General features: G+C 36.6%; 2 protein-coding genes across 2 annotated transcripts; both read right to left on the reverse strand.

Moving 5' to 3' along the window:
- Positions 1 to 64: 64 nt before the first annotated feature.
- Positions 65 to 4840, reverse strand: pex11g (peroxisomal biogenesis factor 11 gamma). The gene is made up of 5 exons (XM_051376546.1): positions 4648 to 4840; positions 3672 to 3869; positions 2580 to 2758; positions 1491 to 1550; positions 65 to 1406 (listed from the first exon to the last, which is right to left on the reverse strand). Exons 1-5 carry the CDS (start codon positions 4708 to 4710, stop codon positions 1193 to 1195), a joined length of 714 nt encoding a protein of 237 aa, XP_051232506.1. The 5' UTR covers positions 4711 to 4840; the 3' UTR covers positions 65 to 1192.
- Positions 4841 to 6391: 1551 nt separating this feature from the next.
- On the reverse strand, positions 6392 to 21279 carry si:ch73-40i7.2 (FYN-binding protein 1). The gene is made up of 16 exons (XM_051376529.1): positions 21132 to 21279; positions 16809 to 17433; positions 15880 to 16003; positions 14837 to 14895; positions 14621 to 14658; positions 14403 to 14437; positions 12826 to 12958; positions 12236 to 12398; positions 10541 to 10670; positions 10307 to 10323; positions 9923 to 9983; positions 9620 to 9662; positions 8750 to 8912; positions 7373 to 7406; positions 6952 to 6989; positions 6392 to 6817 (listed from the first exon to the last, which is right to left on the reverse strand). The coding sequence occupies exons 1-16, from the start codon at positions 21132 to 21134 to the stop codon at positions 6780 to 6782; spliced, it is 1704 nt and encodes a 567-aa protein (XP_051232489.1). The 5' UTR covers positions 21135 to 21279; the 3' UTR covers positions 6392 to 6779.
- Positions 21280 to 21337: the final 58 nt, after the last annotated feature.

Genomic DNA, 21337 nt, shown 5'->3' on the forward strand with positions numbered 1-21337 from the left:
GCATACGTCGTGATGACTCTTCCAGACCTGCTCAATCAAACGTCAATAAAAACGATCCAAGGAATGACAGACAGTTCAATTTATTTAAAAATCTCATTAGTTTACATCATCTAAAATAACTTTACACGTTTCACCAGAAACACAGACATAAAAACTTCTTCAGTGTTGGTTGTCGGTGTTTTTTTGTGCTGATTCTTTAATGCAAATCAGATATTTATGCATTAAATTTCACCAGCGATCACAACTTCATCACTGAGGAACTATTGGTGAAAGCAGCTTACTGTAGTGTAGTTTGAAGACATTACATCCTTTATAGAAACAACACTGAGTTGGTCTTTAAACATTATGCAACAATTTCTACTTGTCCATAGATATAAATCACTAAAAGATGTTATAATTAATTCAATGTTTATGATTTACTGTATATGCAACAATTAAAGACTGGAAATTAGGTACATGGAGTGTGTATCTAAGGCAGCAATGTACCAGTCTTTTCACAGTGTCACTGTATCTCTCATAAAATCATCCCTGTTTGAACTTATTGTTCACTGACTGAACAGGTAGAGGCACCACAGACCACTTTGCATACAAACAAAACAAGCATGCACACTGTGAGGAGTCTTGGGCCCCTCAGGCAAAAGAGTTGTCGTCCCAGACAAAGTTGTTGGTTTTGGGAACTCTCAGAGAACAAAAAGTAGGAGATATTATGAGCTAAATACAATTTACCTGAGGATCTGCCTCCAAATGTATAATCATAACATCATTAGGAGGTTTATTCTGCTTTCTAAAAACCTGCAAACTGCACTAAAACGGCATGTAAATACTTTTATCTGCATTTAACAACACATGAATTAAAAAAATATATTTCACATTTGTGTGATTGTGACACTGCTGCAGTAAGAGCGAAGTAAAATAACATTTAATTGATTGATTTTATCTTCAAATCTGACCTCAAACTGTGTGATGACGGATGAAAATGTCCAAATATCATTAAAAAATCCGAAGCAATTAAAGATGTTTTGCCACTTTTTCAGGAGGCTTTCAGTCACATCTCATTAAGCACTTGGATGACTGGCTACAAAATGAATCTCCACAGAGATTTAACCTCCTTTCACTCAGCATTTTCCACTAATAAACATCACTCACTCAGTCATCAAAGCATCTAATCTATTTCCTTGCTGTGAGGTGAAGACTATGTGCCGTCTGTCTGGTAGCTGTCGCCGGCGTTCATCTGGATCAAACCAATCACAGACGAGACGGTGCCCATCAGCCCCACCAGCCAGTTGGGGAATCGTCCTGCCCACAGGAAGCCGGGCGGCATCCAGTGAACGGCATTACTGAGGTCAGCCACGCTGCTGAGGACGGAGAGAACCTCCCCTCGCATCTGTCTGCGGAGCTGAGAGCGACTGCAGGAAGAAAACACGTTTAAATCAGGACGAGTACGTTTCTATCAGAGGACGACGTCTCGCAGTGTAGAAACAAACAGATACCTGCTGCCACCTCGGTCCCTCTTCAGCTTCTTCTTCAGCAGCAGCAGAACTCGGAGGGATCTGAAGAGCAAAAGATTCAACTCAGACAGACTTTTCTGTATCTGTACATATATTTTACACTTTCCCTTTGAATAGAATTTAATTTAACTGCTTCGCAAGTTATACTGTTAGGTTTTTAACACATTCAGCATTTAATGTACTTAAAGGATGAGGCTGGTATTATTCTGTATTTTTCTTAATGTCAACTAATCCCACAAAAAAAATGACGTGTTTGTCCATCTTTCAAACATCCCAGTTTACCCTTCCTCAGTGACACTCAACACCAAGCCCACTGGTTCCTACTGAAGATTTAAATCTTTAAAAAATATTCAAAAACATCTTTTTTTTTGTTTCATCCTTAAAGGATAACGTTGAAGTAAACGTTGACGTAAATGTTTGTCCCCACAGGAATATTTTCACACCTCACTCTGTGAATTAAAGGTTTATTTAAGACTAAGAAAGTCGGTTTTGGCGTGTTTTATATTATTTCTGTGATGGGATGATTCAGTGCGACATCCAGTGGCAAGTGAATTCAATATATATACATATAACTTTTAAAGAAGGCTCAGTAATTTTGTGTGTGACTCCAACAGAATTAGTGTATTTCTTGGGGACTATTTTCAGCTGCGGATGAATACACACTTTGTGGTCTGGTGAGTTTTTACAGCAGCAGGTTGGTGTATGTGTGACTGAGGTTAATAAAGGAACATGTCACCCAGCAACCAAAGCTCTGAGGCACAGAGGAATATAAAGGTCTATTACACTTTATCTACACAGGAAATATCTGTTAGAAGGATCAACTCATTGTTTACTTTATGATTTTTCCAGCCTTATATTCAGCGTGGTAATTAGGATGGTTTCTGTACACAATGATCATATAACTGATATTTGTTGTATTCAGTCAGTTGATTTGATAAAAAGCTGTTTTTCCTTCCCACTGTCACCAAGTGTTTGCTCCTGGTGGGAACTGTTGGGTCTCTGTAGATCATTTCATAAGGAGTACGGTCTATAAATGCTCTATATGAGTGTCAAATAGAGAAGCTCTCCGACCTGAGTATTCCCAGCAGCAGCGAGGTTCCCCACAGCACTGTACTGAACAGCCACCACTTATCAGACTTCACTTTGATGAGCTCGGCGTCGGCAGCCCACGCGATGTGTTCACAGGGGTAGTACAGCTGGTCGGCCACGTTGGTCAGCACCGATATCCAGCGCACGCCTGCGTCCTCCTCCTGTGAACGACACGCAACATGTAAAACCTTTACGATTTAACAAGAATTATTTTGTTATTTTTTTTATGTTTACTGTGAGTCTTAACAAACACAACCACTGTCAAAGCTTCATGGGAACTGTAGCTGTTGAGTACAAACAAAAAAATCAGTCTGAGAGGCGTTCAAGTTCTACTTTCCAAACCAATATCGGGCCTCATTACAGAAGAATTTCCTGACTGCTTGTCCTAATTTAACTGAAATGTCAAAGATCTTCCTATTACCAAAGTATTTCCTAAACTCCTGGCTGTGTCCTGTCCTATTACAGACTTCTTATCTTACTTTAACTTAACAAATCCTGACTGCAAACCGTAAACTTGATGCTTCAATCGGCACTCGTCCTGTCGAACCGTTGTGTTTTTGTTCGCCATGTTTCTACAGGAGCCCAGAATGAACAAACCAAGGATGAAGCGACAGAGTTGCGATCTACAACTAAACCAGTAGATGCCACTAAATCCTACACGCAGGACCTTTAATTCCCATAATGTGTTAGCGTCAGGCTAACGTAATTTCCTTTTTATAATCAATTCTGGAATAAAAAATGATTAAAAATTTGTAAAAAAAAAAGACAAAACTTTAGTGAATCATCACCATGTTGGGCGGTTATTTTGAATTTAGGATAAATAAACTTCCTAACTTAGTTCATTTAGGACGGTTCTGTAATAACTTCCTCTCCTAAAATAGTTTTTTTCCCTAAATGCAGTAAGGAAACATGTTTCTGTAACACCAAGAATCCTAAATATCATCCTAAACTGACATTATTTCATACATAGGAAGTTTGACACCACCTTGTATCATGTTTCAACCCCCCTTAAACTAAATGATAAGACCCGAGAGGAGAAGAAGGACTGGGGGAGAGTGTGGCTGTGTGGCTCACCCTGGCTCCCATCCCATAGCTGTGGGAGTAAGACAACATGGACAGATCATCAAACAGCCTCAGCACCGTCCGGCAGTGGCTGAGCTGAGCAGAAAACAGCAGCAGACTTTTCCCGAGCCGGTGGGATGAAACCTCTGCGTCTGCCGTCCGGGAGAGAACTCCTCCAACCAGCTGGGAGCCATAACAGACCGTCCTGATCTGAAAGAGGAGCGAAACACCGGGAAGATCTTAAAGTATGGAGTCAAAGAGGAGACTTTCAAGGATTTAGTAAAGATTGGACAATTATCTGCTTATTTTAAAGTGTTATTCTGTTCAGTGTGTGTTAACTTTCTAACACATTTTACTAGTTTATGGTCGAGTATTTGAAATCCATCCTTTATGAATGGTTTCTATGTTGTGACTAATATCTTTATTTATATTCATTATAATTAATTAATGTTTTATAGAGGAATTATAAGCCCTTTATGACTAAAGAGCTGCGGAGCATCCCAACCAAAATGCAGTCATTATTGATGAACCTGCTCTTAAGTTTCTTAGTTAATTGTTTGGTGAACAAAACATAAGAAAATATTGAATTTCTACTATTTCCCAACATAATTTCCCAAGAGCCCAGAATCCGAAAAACATATTCAGATTATTAGGACATAAGACGAGAAAAAAAACAAGCAAAACCTCACAATTAAAAAGCTGTAACCAACTAATTAATATTCTCCAGAACAACTATTAGACTATTTATTTAACAACAGTAGTATTTTCAACATCTCTAAAATCATTTTACATAGAAGAATTATACATTAATAAAAAAGTAATAATTTTACTGCACCAGTATTTATTATTTACACTTTAGTGCCACTTTCTAATAAGCCACCCAGTCTTAAGGGTTTTAAGAGTAATTAAAAGCTTTATTAATGGTTAATAATGAATCCCATGTGTTGACAACCCACGTTGAATCTATATGAACTTCATGAATACTCACAACTTTATCTCTTCCTCTGTATGACTCCAGCAGTCGGACCAGAGCCTCCACAGACTGCTGCATGTCTGTCTCTCTCTCTCTGTCTGTCTGTCTGCTGAGCGACCAATAAATACAGATCTATAAACATCTGCAATGTTAACTGTTATTTATTCTGGACCATTTCTCTCAGCTGGACTTTGAACCAGGAAGTGACTCAAACAGACTCAGTTAGACGATCGCAGATTCAATCGAACTTCTTCTTCTGTTTTTGCTGTCCTCTTCAGGTCGGGGAACATCATTTCATCCTCTACAACAGTGGTTGGTGTATTTATTTCAATACATGCAGTAAAGGTTAGATGGATAATAGTGCTTGCTGATTTTTTTGAATATGAACAATACAGATAATTTCTTTAAAAATTAGAATCAGAAATACTTTATTGATCTTCGGGGATTGTTCTCACACAATGTTAAAGAATAGAAATACTAATTATATTACAATATTTAACACAATATGTATAGAAATATAAATTTATATAAAGGCCTACATATAAGTAAAAGTAAAAATAAAAAATAGAAATATAATAAGAGCCTCAGTATGTACTTCATAATACAATATATATACAATATATGACATTATAGACAAAAGTAAATGTTCTAGAAAATCAGCATGCACTATTATCTATCATACTTTTACTGCATTTATTGAAATACAGACATCAGCCAGTATTGTAGAGATAGACATGACGTTGAAGAAGGCAGCAAAAAAAATTGTTAAGTAGGTTTACAAATAAAAAACTGTTGTGACAAAACTTTATAAACTTGGGTTTCTTTTTCCTGTATTATATGTGTGAAACTGCCCTACTGCATATAAAAATACTAAATTGATATGTTTACATAATATATTAATTATATAAAAAGCAGATTTGGAGTTTTCTTTTGAACATTTTTCATTACATATAGTATTTTTTTTTCCTAACCACAACCTGACCTTGACCTGAATTTGATTTTGACACCTCGGACAGCAGTATTAGGGGAATGTCTGGTTGCATTGAGGGGAAACTTTTGTCTCCAAAGCCCTGCATAAAGCAGAAACCACCTGGTGCATTCAAGGGTCACATTAGAGATCATAAGTCTGATACAACAGTTGTAAACCACAACCACCCGCGGCTCTTTGGAAACATCATCGTTAAAGATATGAACTCTCTATGAATTTAAAGAGGATGTATACTGTGGATATGCATGAACATATGAAGCAGCTGTACATATTATGTAATATGGAGAAACACATTAATGTGTGCAGTCATTTTTCTCGCTAATTATGCAATGTCAACTTTAGTTACATAATTATCCTAACAAAAGAATACTTTTTAAATTTTTGAGGTAAGTTATTCAAAACATTTCATATTTCCAATTCTTTTTAAAAGTGAAACTGAAGCCTTGATATGGCTACCGATACGACTGACGTAGGATGTTGAACAAGCAAAGTCAAGAGATGGTCCCCTCTGCTGTTTAAAAACAGTATCACGATTCATTTTCTCATCTCACCCATTTGAATTTTCACATATTTATATCCCAATTGAACTGTCAATATATAATAACTCACTATATATTTACATTGTTTCCAGTAAAAACCTACTTTTTCTGCCTCATTTCCACAGGTCTCCATCATGTTCCTCCTCCACTTTACATAACACTTCTTGTGGTTAAGGTATTTCAATTTTTATTAAAAAAAGAAAGAAAAGAGTCAATTCAAACTGAGACACAATTACCAGAAAACAAGTTTATTCATTTATTTTACATTATCTCAGATGTCGAGCAAAACACAAAGCTACAGTAATAGTGTATTCATTTTCTATACAAGCAGTTTGACAAACAATGAAATGATGTACGGGGCATGTTCAGTTTGAATGTTTGAGTGAGTCTGTATCTTTCTACCATACATATCATTTTAGTTTTATATAAGCTAGTTTGTTTGTGAGCCAGACCGCTGTCAGTTGTAACAGGAAGTCTAGACTGAATGGGACTAGTGGAGTCAAAAAAAGCAAAAATAGTTATATAGTTTTAAACAGCTTAAGGTTTTGGTTTTTTAGTTTTTATATAGTTTGTTACCTTTTGTCTGCGTGTGTGTTCGTGTGGACTCAGTTTGACAAGTTTTAATAATCAGTGTGTGGAGAGTCGTTGTCGTAGATGTCTGAAATACAAAAGAAGAAAAAAACATTTACTTAAATATAGATTATAAAGTCAATGTCAGCTGAGACTGGAAGTGGCAATAGCACAGTTTGCATGGCATTTATTACAGAACAGGAAGATCCAAAGATAACTCACCACCTGCGTAGTCAACATCGTCATAAATGTCTCCTTCCCTGGAAAGCAAGATGGATATTAAACTGACTGCAGGAAAAAAACATTATATTCAAGCACGAATGAAGCACTTTGTTTAGTTTAAAAAAAAATGTATCCATCCAGTACAATATGTAACTTTATCTGTCTCAAGACTTACCTTTTTAGTCTGGCTTTAATTGATTTTTATGTACTTATATATTTATCTATCAATTTATTATCATTATTATTATCATCTAATTGTGTGCATAAATTACTAATTAATTAAAAACAATCTTTATTAAACAATAAAAGTCAAAGATGATACTAATAAAATGTGTTTACAGAAAAACAATGAATCATTATAGAGACTCAAATACAGTCATGCTACTGGTGGCACATATTAAACTGATGAAGATTCACTTACATTGGAAGAAGAAGAAATCTGGGCACATAACCATCTGTGGGAGGTGAGATAAAACAAACTTATGTAAAACAGTCCCATTTAATTAGTAAAATACAACTGTTGCTATTTTAATTATTATAAATATTATTATCATCTGACAAAGATTAATAATTGTAAATTCTCCATGCTGGAAAAAAAGTAATTTTTGGCAGCTTGAAAGGACCTTAAATGTTTGCTGCATTGAAACTAATTTAAACATTAAAGCTTATATTAAACAATATGGTATTTTTGTTTATATCTTTATTATTTTTTTATAACTGTTATGTGAGGCCATGATTGGGTCTCAGAGATAATATTATTTATTACTAATATATTATTACTGGGATCTGATAGTAATGAATCACAAAGCTCCTGATTCACAGGTAATAACGTAACGTTATTATTAAAAACAAGACCAATGTTGAAGTCTTCCTCTAGACCAAATAATCACACACAGAGATGATACTATGAGCACAAATCCATACATATACATGTTTCCTTTAGTATTATCTGTAAACAGTGTTTATTCATTGAGTAGTTAAAGGTGCAACCGCCAAACTGATGAGTGGTAACACATTATTACGTGTGTGATATTTTTTGCCTTGCTTCTGGCATTACGTACATTATAAAAATAGAACATATGTCAGTCAACTTTTGTCAAGATTTAAATATCTAAAAAATTACTGGGTGAATAGTAAAAGTTATAACAGATATTCAAGATCAATATCTACTACATGGACTGACACAAAAGACATTCATTGTCCTCAGTGCCTTCTGTTGTCTTTGGTCATCCTCTGACTTTTTATAGCGCCACCATGAGGCTGACATTTTTAGTTTTTATTGAAATATCTCAACAACTGCAGCACATCAGCATCAGGTGATTATTTCTCCAATATTCAAGTTGGAAATAATTTTGATAGTGAGAATACTGATGTTTGCATTTAGCTGAAAGTACAACTGTGCAGCCTCACAGATACTGCATGCATGTAGGGTTAATCACATATTAATGACAATAATGGCTTTCTAACTTTTGTACTTCAATGGAGCAGTGTGCTCTGAATAATTTGAAGAGTTAATCACTCTTGAAAACATGTGTGTAGTAAATCTTTGTGTTTAACTCATTGACACTCTGACAGCACATGTGGCTGCTTCTGGACACAAACTCATGACCTCCCTGTGGTTATACAAAGAAAACCCACACTAAACACCAGATGACCCATACACCCTTACGTCAAGCAACTCTTACTCTTCTTGCAAAGTCAGTCAGCTTGACAAACTGCTCATGTGTCACATGCTGCTGATTAAAATAACATACAGTACAATCAAAGAAGTGGAAGAAGGAAGTGAGGTGTTACATACATTTTCCAAACTGGTTGCGACACAGAGCTTTCTTGCTGTTGGTGAGCTCGATCACGTCCAGGATTTCTCCCTGAATCACGTGTAGATCCTTCCCTCCTGGCTTCTTTATGATGCTATTAGGATCCACCATCATGGTGTGCAGCACCCTGAGAGGCCCTTCATACTGGGAAGCAACAGTTATATTATATAGTTATTATATATCTTATTTTAAATTATATGCATCAAGTCTGCTGCCTACCAGCTAAATCACCGGTAGTGATTTTCGACACAGACCTAGTTTGTAAATGCTGGATAGTTTTTGTGTGATTGGATGTACTAACCGACGAGCAGACAGAACTGGGTTGTGCTTCTACAGAATAATCAGGTCAATAAAGCTCAATATAGCTGATACCGATCAGTTAAAAAATGCTTTAATTGGCACAGAGACCGATCTGGGGACATTCATGGTCTGTACTTTTGTATGTTTTCAGTCTGGCAGCAGTGTAAGGGGAGGCATTCTCCATAAGAGCGATGTAAACATCTCGAAACTGGGGCTCTGGCAGGGATTTTGCTGTTTTTTTGTGACTGAAATACTGCAGCAGGTGCTGTATATGGATCACAAGTGCCCCAAAACTTGCAGTTTGTTCACGTATCTGTGTTTTTCTTCTTTTAAGAGGTGATATAAATATTCATGGCTTGAAATAAATAGATGATTCAAATGCCTGTTTTGCAGTTGTTTTGCCCTCCAGGGCTCCAGGCTCACGTGACTAAAAACCATGAATAATAAACATAGAATATGAACATTTTCCTTTCACTGCTATACTGATGACATTCTGCTTTATCTACCACTAAAACCAAATATTCTGGTGTTAATGTGTGAAAACTATTTACCTTAAATTTCTTTTTAAGATCCTTCATCACTTTTGGATCTATGCTGTAAAAAGATATGATGACAAACAGTTAATCAAATATACGTATGCATTTATCACCAACACATTTTATCCCACAGATTAATAAAATATGAATCAATAAGGTAATGTTCCTATTTGAACATTACCTCATCTGGTCTCATCACTTATCAGATCTACATGAATAAAGCTTTACATGATGTTGATAATGGAGATGGACTGAGTTGTCAATATGTCAAGCTCTTGTTTCTTGTTCCTTGTCAGTGGGCAAGCTGTGAATAGATACCTGATTTCAGGCGGTGGCGGGGGGAAATCCTCAGTTAATGGTTGCACGTCATCATAGTCATCTGAAGAGAAAACAAAAAGTACAGTCAAACTGAAACTAAAACAATCTTTTCATCTTCTCAATAAAAAAAACAATAAAGTAGAACCAACATGACACCCACTCACACACAATTATGCATGTTATTTCAAGGAAAATAAAGCTGTTCTTGTTAATTTTGAATTTAGTGTATGCTCATGATCCCTGTTGTGAATCCTCTGCTTTCAACAAAAGAAGAGCGTAAACCAAACAATATTTATGTTAAGCAACGATAAAGTTAAATAAAATCTGAGATTGTACCTGGTATGTGCCAGTAATGTTTATGCTTTATGTTGTGTTGTCACTTACCATCATCTTCAAGCATGCTGCAGATTAGAGGAAACGCAACATGTTAGTTGGAACAGACGTGGGTGAAAGTGAAAAAGCAATGCAACAAAATAATTACATGAATTTACAGGTAGGACTACAGAGTCACTAATGACTGAAAAATTACTTTAAAACCTTTAGGAAAAGTTGGTCAAAAAGAAATTTTTCTCACAATATCACAAAAGTTCAGTACAGGATTAACATGATCTACTGCACCTGTCTCTGTTATTTGACTCCAGTGGGGGGTCCGGAGGTGGTGGAGGCAAGTCTGTTTTTCTGGACTGGAGCACTTTGCGCTTCACTGCCTCATAGTCAATATCCACACACGTGTTACTGATGTATCCGTCTGCAAGGTAACATAACATCAAGTGGTCAGTGTGTAAGTCAACACAGAAACACAGAATACAAAGTCTGATATTCAATATTATTACCAGGTGTCTATATAAAACCACATCAAATAATTTTAATTTTTAGTTATCTTGACTTTCAACACTCGTGTCTAAGTTAATGGAAAGGAAAAGTAAAACAGAATACGGTTTTACTCAAGATTTTTACTTCTTTTTTTAATATGTTTCATTCTTATGAATTAGATCTACTACAAACCAGTATCACTGTTTAGATCAATGAAACTAAAATAGTGTTGAGTTTTTATCATGTGATTTGAATACATGTTGTCCACATTGTTCTCTGCTACAGATTAGTTATAATACAACTGAAGAATAGCCTTTTCTTGTCTACAAGAACAATCAACATATATAATTCAGTAAATGGTAAAGTAACTAGACAGCCAGATATTGATGTGCTTGTCCCTGCTTTTTTGAATGAGTAATATGTCTGAAACATTTGTTGTTCACCAAGCCAAGCTAATGTGCAATACATAAAATGTACAATATTTATATATACAGTATACTTTTATAGCACTGGCACATGAGGCACTTGTTTCTTAGTTTCAGTTGACAGCTTTATCACATAAATCAATGCGGAGGAAATTATAACTTAAAGTTACCATAGCAACACAAATGTCATGCTAAATTGACAGTTAGCCTACTGGAGTGACTTTAAACAAGCTTTAAACATGTGTAAATACTTTACACAGCCTCACTTTCCCAGTAGAGAAAATGCTACTCTGCGTTGCTTAGTGGCATTCTTCATGATCTTCAACGTGTTTACTATTTTCTTATAATGGGAGATCTTGCGCCCTGCAAGTTCTTGCATATTTTACACTACTAGAAAGGTTAATCAAACACTAGAGGAAGTATGCAATAAGACAGAGGTTGAGAGATTGAAGGAGATAAGACCACCATTTTTTGGTTTCACAGATAAAGTTGAGTATCATCTGCGTAACATGATACATCATATTTTATATACATAATACAATTATTGCCCTGGCAGGACTACAGCTCTTTGAGGAAGCAAGGAGCAGACAAAATGTCTTCAATCTGAAGATATAAACTAAAATTGGTCCTTAGTACAAGAGCACACACAGATCTAATAATAATGATGCAATTATTACAATGCCAAGGAATATTCAAGAAAAACTCCAACTTATAAATATGCCAATGTTTCCAACAAAGCCAAGTGTAATAAATTTAGTGCAAACCTATGCCTACCACAAACACACACAAACACACACAAACACACACATATTCTGTTCTATTGCTGGATATTTCCACTGAGCTACACAGGACCACCAGCCTGTAATCCACAAACAGAATATCATCACATCAAAAACCAAGATTTTAGCCTTCATATGAACGGAGGTCTCTGCAGTGTCTGTTAAGCTAATGTAGGGAGATACATTTTCAAGTGCTGCTTTATGTCTAACTCAGGACCTAACTTAATGGTACTAAAGATAGCTTCAGACTGAAGGTTTTCTATACATACTTGATTAAAATTTAAAGTCAAACTCACAGTTTCCATTCATCGTGCGAGCCAGCCATTTGCCTCCTGGGTTGTTCTTCAATCGGATTATCTCCACGCTCTCGCCTTGTCGTACACTGAGGTCCAGCTTTCCTCCTCCGTGCCAGTCATGCCGGACGCTGGCAGTATGAAGAACATCCACTTCCCCTTGCAACTACAAAAAGACAGAAATTAAGTTGTGAGAGTTAACAAGAAACAGAAATGAATGAGATTTAAATGGGGGTGGAGTGGGCGGTTTCAATGTCCAAATTTGAATTTCAAATAATTTATTCTGGTTTAAAATATATGTTTCAACCATTTACTGATTCATGACCATAACATTGGTTAAGTTTGAAGGTCAGCAAGTTACCAAACTATTAAACTTGATTAAGATAGACTAGATTATATCTTTTTCATTTAGTAGGCTACAATATTCTAACATTTTGCCTTTTAACTTGTTCTTCAGTCTCAATTTAAAAAAGTTATTCTTTGGCTTGACCCCTTAAATGTTCATATACTGCTAAATCTCCAATTTGCAAATAGCATTCCTGTTTTGTAAGGTGGTGCATCTCCTTGGAGGACAAATTTTATTGGTTCCTCACCTGAAAGTTCTTCTTCAACTCATATTCTTTTTTCTGACGCTCCATCTGATCTTTCTTCTCCTGCTCCTGTTGCCTCTTTGCTTCTTTTTTGTTTTTCTTCTCAGCATTTACCCGATTTACCTCCACCTGGTCCCTATAAAGGAACAATTAAAATGAGGTTACTTTTCACATTTTTAGACAGTTGTTCACATCACACCATAACAAGGCTCTAGCATTGCTGTGCTTTGAGCTAAATGCTTACATTAATATGTTTAAATGCTGACAGTGCTAATGTTCTGATGTTTAGCAGGTATAATGTTCACCATGTTCAACATCTTAGTTAGCTTACGAATATTTTGCACTTCACACAAAGTACAGCTGAGGCTGATGAGAATGTTATATATACATATTAAAATATAAATTCAGTCATTACAATTCATCCTTACGTGGAACAGAAATGTGTGTACAAGATTAGTTGAGACGTTTTACTCAAATCTGCAAATGTGAACCTCATTGTGGCGTTCAGAGGATCACCAAAGTCAGTAGGTTTAATCACATTGCGATTATGAATGTCCAGGGTTGGGAGGGTTACTTTAAAAATGTAATCCGATATAGTTACTAATGACATGTTTTTGTTATCCAAGTATCACAACATAAAAGTAACGTAACTTGATAGATTTACGTTACTTTTGGATTATGTCAACAACAAATTTGTAAATAAAAACAAGAGAAAAGAAATATCAATAAGAAGTATTCATGCTAATGTATTGTGTAAGACAACAGAACAATGTAACCTTTGAAAAGAAAATGGAAGCAGAAAAAGATTTTTAGCATCAACAATGTGTCCTGTACTCTGTATTTTTAAAGAAAAACTCCTGTTAACTGTAATCTGATTCCGTCTTTTTTCTGTAATGGACTACAGTTACTTGTTTTTATATATTGTACTGAATTTCATCCATCCAACTGAACAACAAACTTCCCATTCATGTTATTTTCTCATACATTGCTCATCCATTGCTTTGCCTCTCTGTAAAATGGTGCATATTAGTAGTTAAATAAAAAAAATCCACCAATGACACATGAGTGTCCTACGTACCTCACAGTAAACTGTTGTACCAACTGTTGTCTACAAACTTCACCACCTTTCACTTTTTCAGTTTCTTCCAATCTGCCCACATTTATACAGTCCCACCCGTGTGTTTTTTCACACTATCCTGCTCTAACAGGAAATATGTTGATTCACACAAACAACTTATAACCGTAAAGAAATATCATTACACACTTAATGTTGCTTCACAGAGACATTTTGGATGAATTTTAAGCACTTTCTGTTAAATGCAAACAAACAAACAAACAAACAAACAGACAAAAACTGTAATTGAGTAAACTTTTTAGTAGTAGTAGCTGCTGTAGTGGTTGTTGGCGTATAGTAGCTGCAACAGGTTTACCCGCAGTATGGTGCAAAAATAACAGTAGCAGTATAAGAAATAATAGAAACACATCATATTCATGCAGCTGCAGTCACTTTCTACTTTTAGCCCTCTACATATAATACAGACCCAATGGTTTAATGTTTGAGGCAGAAAGTTCATACTTACTCATCAATAGCTTCATACACATCGTCGTCGTCGTCCTACAAGAGAAAAGGTTTTATTTGCAAGAGCAAAGAAAAACATTCTTGCACGGTAAATTACTACATTAAAGGGGGAGAAAATTAAATTATCATGAGAAGAGCCACCTGGTTTTGAATTCTTAAAAAGGGTGGCATTCTCACTTTACAGTAATTTAAATTTCAGTTTCAGTTTTCTGTTCTTACCCCGTCCATACACTGTGAACTGTTGTCACTCAGGGACTCTGTGAATCCACAAAACAGACACAAAGACAAAGACATAAGAACACTGTCTTCCATCCTTTTAACAAACGCTTGATACTTATGATAATACAAGGAAATTACAAGCCATAACTCTTCACTTAGTTACTTCAAATGTGTAAGAATAACAAAATGCACCAATAAACAAGCTGTAATTGTTACCGTTCTTCTCAAAGCTTGCAATGTCATCATAGGTGTCCTGGTCCTGATCATCAAAGTCCCTGCAATCAGTAAACAAACATGTTAATTATTCAGCAAATTTTTATAAAAAAATATACACCCCCCCATATCTACACTGACAATCTGAAAGGCTCAACCCTCAGTTGTTAATCAAACCATAATCTGGGTGGCCTTACATTTCTTTCTAAATATATTTGCTGTTATACGTTAGTAATTAGGAGACAGTGTTATGTTTACCCAAAAATATCAGTGTCTACCTGACTCCTTTGGTCTATTTTCATTTTACTCTTTTAACTTCTGAATTATGGCAACGGTAAAGTTACTAGAACTAGAAATAGAAATAACAGATTTTAAATATTGTCAAACAAGTTGGTTACATATATAGTTGATATATGCTGACCTATCATTACCTTTAAGTTGATAAGGTCAACTTGTTGGCCAACTGTTACTGATTTACACATCCAGCAGTTACAGAGCAACATTATCATTCACTGAAGTTGTGTAAGTCCAGCATTTACTCTCTTTTAGATCTGTTTTTGGTTTCGACCAACTAAGATTATTTGTAATGACCTTCATTAGATAGCTGAAAGTAAAGTGTGTCAGGTAACTATATATATATATATATATATATATATATATATATAGAGGGAGAGATGACGTGCAGTAAAGGTCTCTGGTCTCAAACCAGTAACATCATGATTAAGTAACACATATCTGACACCTGAATGCTGCATACTATTTTCCACAACTTGTTAAAGTCTCTGACATGATCTGTTCTCCTTAAAGTGCGTCACATTTATATATTCAGCTCATGATTGTCGCTGATTCAAAATAAATGTAAATCCTCAAACTATTTCCTTTCTGCAATGTTAACTGTATGATGACTACTGTGCTGGAAATACTAATCTGATTTCACTGTGGCATTCTCGAGTGCTTTTATTATTGCTGATTTTGTATTAAAGATGTGAAATAGAGGTAATATGCTGTAATAACACCAGCATTGTGTCATCGAGCTAAATACTCACACGGAGGCTACTTGGCGTGGAAGTCTGCTGGGTTTGTTGGATCGTTGTGGCGGTTTCGGAGGACTGATTACTGCAGGTAAAGACATTTTTCTGCCTGCTGAACCTGGTGAACCTGCTGGGAGAACTAGAGAGAACGTCTTTATGTGAATACATTTAAGGCAAAATGAGGCAGAGACAACCAGCCTACACCTACTCTGTTGAATGGACAGTTAACAAAAAGACCAAAATTAATGATGAATACGCTGAAACTTTATCCTTTTCTTCAATAGGCTTATTTGTTTGAGCTTTACTGCTGGTAATTACCACATTTCCACAAAAATATGAAGCACATTGTGGTTTATGACTTGTTTGAAGTAATGCTTTGACACATTTCTTACAAGAAAATTAATAAATTAATACTAATGTTTTATAGAAGACTTCCAATTTCCAATTTAATTTAATTTTTTAAATATACATTATTACATTTAATTCATTTGACAAAGACAAGTCAAATATATAATGGGAACATGCCTCATCTCATTGGCCCTTTTCACTGCAGACATTTTAGCAGGAAAAGCTTAAGTGTTACTAATACTAATATTAAGGATGGACCCTGAAACTGAAGCAGCTAAATGGAATTCGGCCATTATTAATATACTAATAACAACTGTGTTTGTCCTCACTCTGAGATAGAAGACATGAGCAGGGCAGGAAATTAACTAGTTTGTCCTTGTACTATGTTGATTAATCTTTTATAAATGCAGCCACTGTTTGCCAGGTTAGTTATTTTTAAACAGAAGGGTTAGGGTTAACCTTTTCTAAACATTAAGCCAGAGAAATATAAGAAGAGAGATTCCAGTTAGACAGCAGGAATGTCTAGATTGTCTTCCTTTATTAGTTGAGTCCTACATAATTACAAATCTGTGAGTGAATAAGCCTGAGAGACTCACCGTCCCGCTTTCTTGGACCAGGAAGAGCAGGTACTCGGCTGAACCTCAGAAATGGCTCCAGGTTGACATTGGGAGGCCGTTTGGGTTTCAAAGGCAGGGGTCCTTCAGGGGGCAGGGGCTTTCTCAGCGGGGTCACCTCCCCTGCGCTCCTCTGTCGGGGTTGCTGTCGAAGTGGTAGAGGGGCAGAGGTTGGAGTTGGTGCAGGGGACTGACCTAGAGCTGGACTCTGGGATGGTTTGATGCCTAGAGGCTTCTGGTGCCGCAGCATCATGTTCTGCAGCATTTCCCCGGTCTGCTTGACCTTGGTGGCGTCTACCGGCGGGATGGGTGCTCTGACTCCATGATTGGGAGGCGGTCGAGGGAAGGAACCAGGTCTTGGGGGGATTGAGGCTGCCATTGGTTCGGCCCTCGGGATCCTCATCAGGCCTGGACCAGCCATCGGAGGAGGAGGAACCACAGGAGACAGTCTGTGAAGAGCCAGATTGTTCTCGGTCACTGGCAGGATTGCCCTCCCAAACCCAGGTCGTGGAGATTTCGGGGAGCCGCTGTCCCGGCTGCTGGTGTCTGAGGTGCTGGTCTTGTTGTTGAACTTGGCCCTCAGAGCCTTGACATCAACGCTCTCCTCCTGATGAAAACACAGGAGCTCAAACTCAACGGCAGCAGCTCGGTTTCTGAAGCAGGAAGTTAGCAGCACAGCAGGGCATGCCCCCCACGCACACAACACACACTGCTTGTCAAACCCTTTGCTATCTTTACAAAGTGACAATGCACCGTGCAACAACACAGTTTCCTGGTTGCTTTGATCTTCACAGCACTGATATGTCTCCTCTAACCCCGTGCAAAACTGCAGGCAGCAATGAGTAATTATAAATCCTCATGGCTGAGATTTCGATCATTATAAAAAATCTATATCATTACTAATGATACACTGAAATCTTATTTCTTATTAAAACTTTAGTTTAAGTTAGAAGAGCTTTCAAAAACGAAGAGTCTTTACTTCACTAAGTCTGTGGCTTTAAAAACTGCAGCTGCTGACTAAATAAAAAGAACTGAAACACATTTTATAGTGACGCTGACCAACAACTTTTCCTTCTAAGTTCAGCACCTGTACTCATTCAGCATATTAGATCTGTGTATCTAAACAAAGGTAGGTCACTCTGTAGAGTTTAATGAAGAGAGAGCTCTGCGGCCACGTGGGCTGTAACATCGTACAGTAGGATGTTGTAACAATGTTGTGTTTCTTTGTATGTGGAGGTTGTCTTTGTTGTATCCTTTGTATTTTGGTTGTTTAGGGTCACCCTGTCAATAACATGCAAACCAAAGCTCGTAAAAACAGTCACGTGACTTGGTGGTGAGTAGCTATGCTATCTGCTTTTACTGTTCCTGTGTTCTGCTTTTACTGTAGTTAACGTTAACGTAGCTTACGACTGATTTTAAACTGACTTTAGGCTCCAGGTCTACACCTGGCCAGCGACTACAGATGGAAACTCAGTCCCTAAGAAATATATAAATAAACTCAACTTTATAGGAAGGACTTCGGTATCCTGCCTTGATTTGATATCCTGGATTTTGTGTGTATTTTCTGTGCATCAGTGAAGTACCTTGTAACTCTGGTTACTTAATATATTAATGACATTTACTTTACTTTTGCATCATGAATGATCTGCATTTGGCGGGACCGTTATCTGTATTAAACTGGATGTTTAGAAGTAATTTCCTGTGTGATTTCTCACATTAAACTGCACCACCTTGCTGCATGCAAAAAAAAAACACAAGACCAGTGTTAGTTATTATTAGGTAAAATCAAATACAACACAACAGCTCAGCCATGAATTCTACCTTTACAAAGATAATAATGTTCAGAATGTTTGAAGTAAAGTTTATTGTTCAGCTCTGCATTATAATGAGAGGTGTTTCTTATTTTTGCAAACTCACCACTAACTATGAACTCAATAATAAACATTATATTTAATATATAGTTATTTTACATATAGTTAGCCCTTAATGAAACAGTTTTCTGTTGATTCTGGCAGCCCTTGTGGACAAGAGCTTCCACCAAGGGGAAACACTACTGATCGAATCTGACCTGGTGGCAGACATTAACATGACTACATAGAAATACTTAATCTTCTTGCTGATGGTCGTGTTTGTTTATGTAGATTGTAGAAAGTTTAAAGAACACCTCTTTGACAGAGTCAACAATAACATTATAACTTTCCTGAATGTAGAAGCTGTGGCAGAGCTGTTGCATTAAATTGTACATGTGTACCTAATAAAGTGGCCAGAGTGTAAATGTTTAGTGTCGATGAAAGCTTGTAATCGGGTTCAATCCCCCCCAACTGGACCAGCATGATAAATCTGGGTCCGGAAGGGGGGAACGGCAGTGTTTTCCCCAGTGAACATGTTTTCCAGCTATCATGTTGAAATATCAATGACTGAAGCTTTTTGTGTCTCTGTAAACGTTATATGGGGATGTTGTCATTCTGACCAACAGCAATAAAGCAAACTAGAAGAGGGAAGTGACAGAAACATTTCAAAATTATTATGTTACATTAGTTCACAGTTAAACTCCAACAGGTGGAGTCACGAGCAAGAACATGAAACGTGATGTGAATAAAAATAAATTCTGATATGAACGAACGCCTCTTGTGCTCTGTTATGTGGACGAAATGAAAACATGATGACAAAAAGAATTACACCATCTTTTTGTTTGAACACCTAAAGTCGTAATAGAGAGGGTGGGAAGAAGAGCAGGAAGTGCTCACAACCACACACCTCTGTACCTCAGCCAGCATCCTGCGGCCGTTACCATAGAGACGCCCTCCGCTGTAACCCCTGCACCAATAAGCTGCAAGCTGTGCTCGCAGTCGTCTCTCATATTACAAGGAAGAAAGGAAACAGACAATTTTTTTTTTTTCTATCTCCACACCACAAAATACATTCACTCACACGCAGACACACACGGGCTCTACTTTCAGTCAGCCTTTTAGTCTGCACAAGAAACTGTGAGCGTGACTGTGTGTTGCATCCTTTGGCGCTGACACATAAACGCAGATGGTTTGGCAGTCTGACAGACTGCAGGTGTGCTGCAGATACATTTACGACTCAGTGATAAAACTTAGACTGAAGGACTGAAGAAAGACTGTCAAATAAAATATGACAGAAAATATAATTGATTACAATATAATTGATTACATTGATTACTTATTCTGTACTTGGATTATTTTCTGCTGTGTGAAACATTTTCTGGGATATTGATGAACTTTAAAAGCATTTTGAATTAGCACTAACCTGTTTGATTTAATATATAGGCTCTTATTTTTTATATTTCCTTTTTTGTTTTAATTTTTACTAATATGTTTATACCTGTATATATACACATTTCTATTCTATATATTGTATTATATATTGTGATATAAGTATTATTTCTATTATTTAATGCTGTTTAAGTAGAACAACTGTAACAAATTTCCCCCTGGGGATCAATAAAGTATTTCTGATTCTGATTGAGGTAGTGTTTTATCACATATTAGGCACCAGCCAGTCTCTGCTACAGAGGACAGACATTTGATGTAGTTGATTAACTTAAATTTAATTGTTTAACTGTAGAGTGAACTGCTGAAATTACAATAATCAGTTGTGTTTTTGTCGTCTTTGTACATCTTATGGAGAAAAACCTGGATTCTTTACAATTTAAAGACTAAATTGACCTTTTTCTACACAAAAAAGTATAAAAACACAGTTAAAGTGTCTAATTCAGCAGGAATTGGTAAGATAGAACAGCAGCAATAACACATTACTGATTACGCTGTAAATCATTAACCAATGACAGCGGTGTGTAATAGAGCTTTCTTTCATCAGCAGCAGCATGGACATTTCTTTTTTTCAAAATCCAAAACCAACTTCCCCTTTTACTGGGAAATATATGTAATAACGGCAGGGAACAACTGCAACTTAACACGTCAACATTTTACGGGGTTTACCAGAAGGTTAGGCTCTGCTGTTTCGAAATGTCAGATCATGCAATTGCAGGATTTTAAACCAGCTTAAAAAGTCTTAAATTAAAACTGTACTTGGTTACATGACAGAAGGAAACTGAGGTTTCACCCACAATGAAACATTAAAATCTGCTGATTGTCTTTATAAAACAGTCGGGGGTATTCATAGACTTCTTGAGGGTCAGGAGGAAATGGACAGACGTTTACAGCCAACACATAAAAGAGTGAAAGGTGCTGTGGTGGAGTTAGTAATCACTCACATTAATTGATAAGTTATTAAAAAATAAAAACCTTATAAATAACATTGTGAATAACAATTTCTTACCATATTTGTCTTTAGTGGTGGTTTTAGTGATGGGTAAAGTGCTTCATGTCCAGCTGTGAATCAGTATCCAGGCTGATGCTGCTGTACAGGCAGAGCTACATGACACTAAACTTAAACAGCAAATGAGGAAATGCTCTGTAATTCAGCGTGGGCAACAGGGACTGACAGTGACTTAACATGGGGTTAAACAGTAGAGAAACAATAAC

Source organism: Dicentrarchus labrax, unplaced genomic scaffold (assembly GCF_905237075.1).
Source record: "Dicentrarchus labrax unplaced genomic scaffold, dlabrax2021, whole genome shotgun sequence".
In the NCBI taxonomy this organism is placed as follows: Eukaryota; Metazoa; Chordata; class Actinopteri; family Moronidae; genus Dicentrarchus; species Dicentrarchus labrax.

Excerpts from the sequence above, each read along its gene's own strand:
- pex11g (XM_051376546.1), bottom strand. The coding sequence starts at position 4,710 with ATGCAGCAGTCTGTGGAGGCTCTGGTCCGACTGCTGGAGTCATACAGA. Across the intron at positions 3,870-4,647 it reads ACAGAGGAAGAGATAAAGTT|ATCAGGACGGTCTGTTATGG; the intron begins GTGAGTATTCAT and ends CTCCTCTTTCAG. Across the intron at positions 2,759-3,671 it reads GCTATGGGATGGGAGCCAGG|GAGGAGGACGCAGGCGTGCG; the intron begins GTGAGCCACACA and ends TGTCGTTCACAG.
- si:ch73-40i7.2 (XM_051376529.1), bottom strand. Across the intron at positions 14,896-15,879 it reads CCACGCCAAGTAGCCTCCGT|GGACTTTGATGATCAGGACC; the intron begins GTGAGTATTTAG and ends TACTGATTGCAG. Across the intron at positions 6,818-6,951 it reads CGATGTTGACTACGCAGGTG|ACATCTACGACAACGACTCT; the intron begins GTGAGTTATCTT and ends TTTGTATTTCAG.